We start from the raw sequence: 1,820 nt of genomic DNA, 5'->3' as shown, positions 1-1,820 counted from the left end.
AAACATAGTCAGAAGGGATAGTTCTCAGAAAATACAAAAAAAAAAAAAAAAAAAAAAAATAGCCAGAATTGTTAGTCACCAGGAAGAAATGGAGGCCAAGGAAGTTGGCCCAGGTAACTCTCATATTGGGTGCCTGTTCATGAGTTGTGTTCTGTTTGGCTAACCTTCCAAGTTCCTGGTATCATTTTCTCTTCCAGGGGATGCCGACAGTTTCAGCAAAGTGCGGCCTCCAGGAGAAAAGCCAACCATCATCCGCCCCCCAGTGAGGCCCCCAGATCCTCCCTGCCGGGCAGCTACTCCCCAAAAGCCAGAACCAAAGCCAGATATTGTGGCTGGCAATGCAGGAGAAATCACATCATCTGTGTAAGTAAGGTTGTACCTCAAACTTGACTGAAGGCCTGTCCTAGGCCACTAGGAATGCTTTCAGGATCACCATATTAAGGGTATACAGTGCAAAACCCTGGGGCATCCTTCACTTTGTAGTCTAGGGAAATATCATAGGCCAGCCCTGTTGGGAGTATTCCACTCAATGCTCCACTCAATGCTCAAAGCTGAGGGACTCTAAAGTTGAAACCTTTGATTCTTAGTACCTGCTAGGAGACCCATTTTTCTTAACTTCCTTTATCTCTGTATGGTGATATTATTACCTTCTGATTTTAGCTTCCTTGGCTTAGGACATTTAAAAAAATTTTTCTTGTTATTTCTACTGGTTTTAAAAGTAATTTAATGAACAGATTCGTTCATTGTACTTATGCTTGAGGCTTTTATTTTAAGCAAAGGGTATGATTTAAAATTTTTTTTCAGAATGACTTTGGTTCCCCAGAGAGCCTCTTACAGGGTGGGAGCTGAGCTGATGTCCAACAGGCCTTCCTGAGGCTGGGCTGCAAGCCAAGGAACCAGGGAAGGAGCAGCTAGGGTAGGACCACAGCAGTGCTCAGGGACCAGCTATGCTTGGCCACAACGCGCTTGCCTGTCCTCTCTTTATTGACTGGGACTGCTCTCAGTATACTGCTTCCTGGTCTTCCTTTTTCTTGTGTTTCTTGTTTTCCATAATTGTAAAATTGGAGAAAAAGAAGAACAAAGCCTCCACAGCTTTGACTAATTAGCTTAGTATATTTACAAAAAGCCAACAATTATACTTTGAAATCAAGACTGGTTTCATTTATTTCCCCCAAGAAGAGCCTGACTCGGCAACATACTCAGAGCATTCTGAAGCAATGGGGATAAAGAGTGTCAGCTATGGCCTTAGGGGTGCCTATGGGCTCTGGGCCATTTCACATTCGGATGCGTAGGGCCTTTGCCAGCAAAGGCAGGGGCTGGCATTGGTGTCTCATCTGATTCAGAGTCTCCTGTCCTTTCTGTTGGCCACTGGTTCTCACATGTATACTAAAGCAACTCATGGGACTTGGTTGGCTTCTGTTTGCAGGGTGGCTTCCAGGACCAGGTTTTTTGAAACAGCTTCCCGGAAAACAGGAAGGTAAGAGATAGAGGTGGCAAAAGAGAAACCAAATCGCCTTTTAATAACTGCATCCTTAGCATACAATTGTGCTCACTCTAGCATTCTCTCTTTTATTGTTTCTCTACAGATCTGTCTCTGTCTGTCACTTTCTCTCCCCCAACTCTGTCTCTCCATCCCTATCTGTCTCTCACCTGTTCACCTGTGTTGTCTATTTGTCTCTCTCATATTCTTTTTCTCACTTGGTGTCTCTGTCCTTTTCTTTTTCTTTTCTTTTCTTTCTTTTTTTTTGAGATGGAGTCTCACTCTGTTGCCCAGGCTGGAGTGCAGTGGCACGATCTTGGCTCACTGCAACCTCTGCCTC

General features: G+C 44.3%; 1 protein-coding gene across 1 annotated transcript in view; it reads left to right on the top strand.

The window, feature by feature from the left end:
- OPHN1 (oligophrenin 1) overlaps positions 1–1,820 on the top strand; it is a gene marked incomplete at its 5' end in the record, with an annotated part of 249,567 nt that overhangs the window by 232,496 nt on the left and 15,251 nt on the right. The window contains 2 exons of the mRNA XM_011980563.1: positions 198–363; positions 1,427–1,477. Of these exons, the coding sequence (XP_011835953.1) occupies positions 198–363; positions 1,427–1,477 (217 nt within the window). The remainder of the gene's footprint in view (positions 1–197; positions 364–1,426; positions 1,478–1,820) is intronic.

The sequence above is a fragment of the Mandrillus leucophaeus genome, unplaced genomic scaffold (assembly GCF_000951045.1).
Source record: "Mandrillus leucophaeus isolate KB7577 unplaced genomic scaffold, Mleu.le_1.0 Scaffold1046, whole genome shotgun sequence".
Taxonomy (NCBI): Eukaryota; Metazoa; Chordata; class Mammalia; order Primates; family Cercopithecidae; genus Mandrillus; species Mandrillus leucophaeus.
This window is presented reverse-complemented; position numbering and strand designations above follow the sequence as displayed.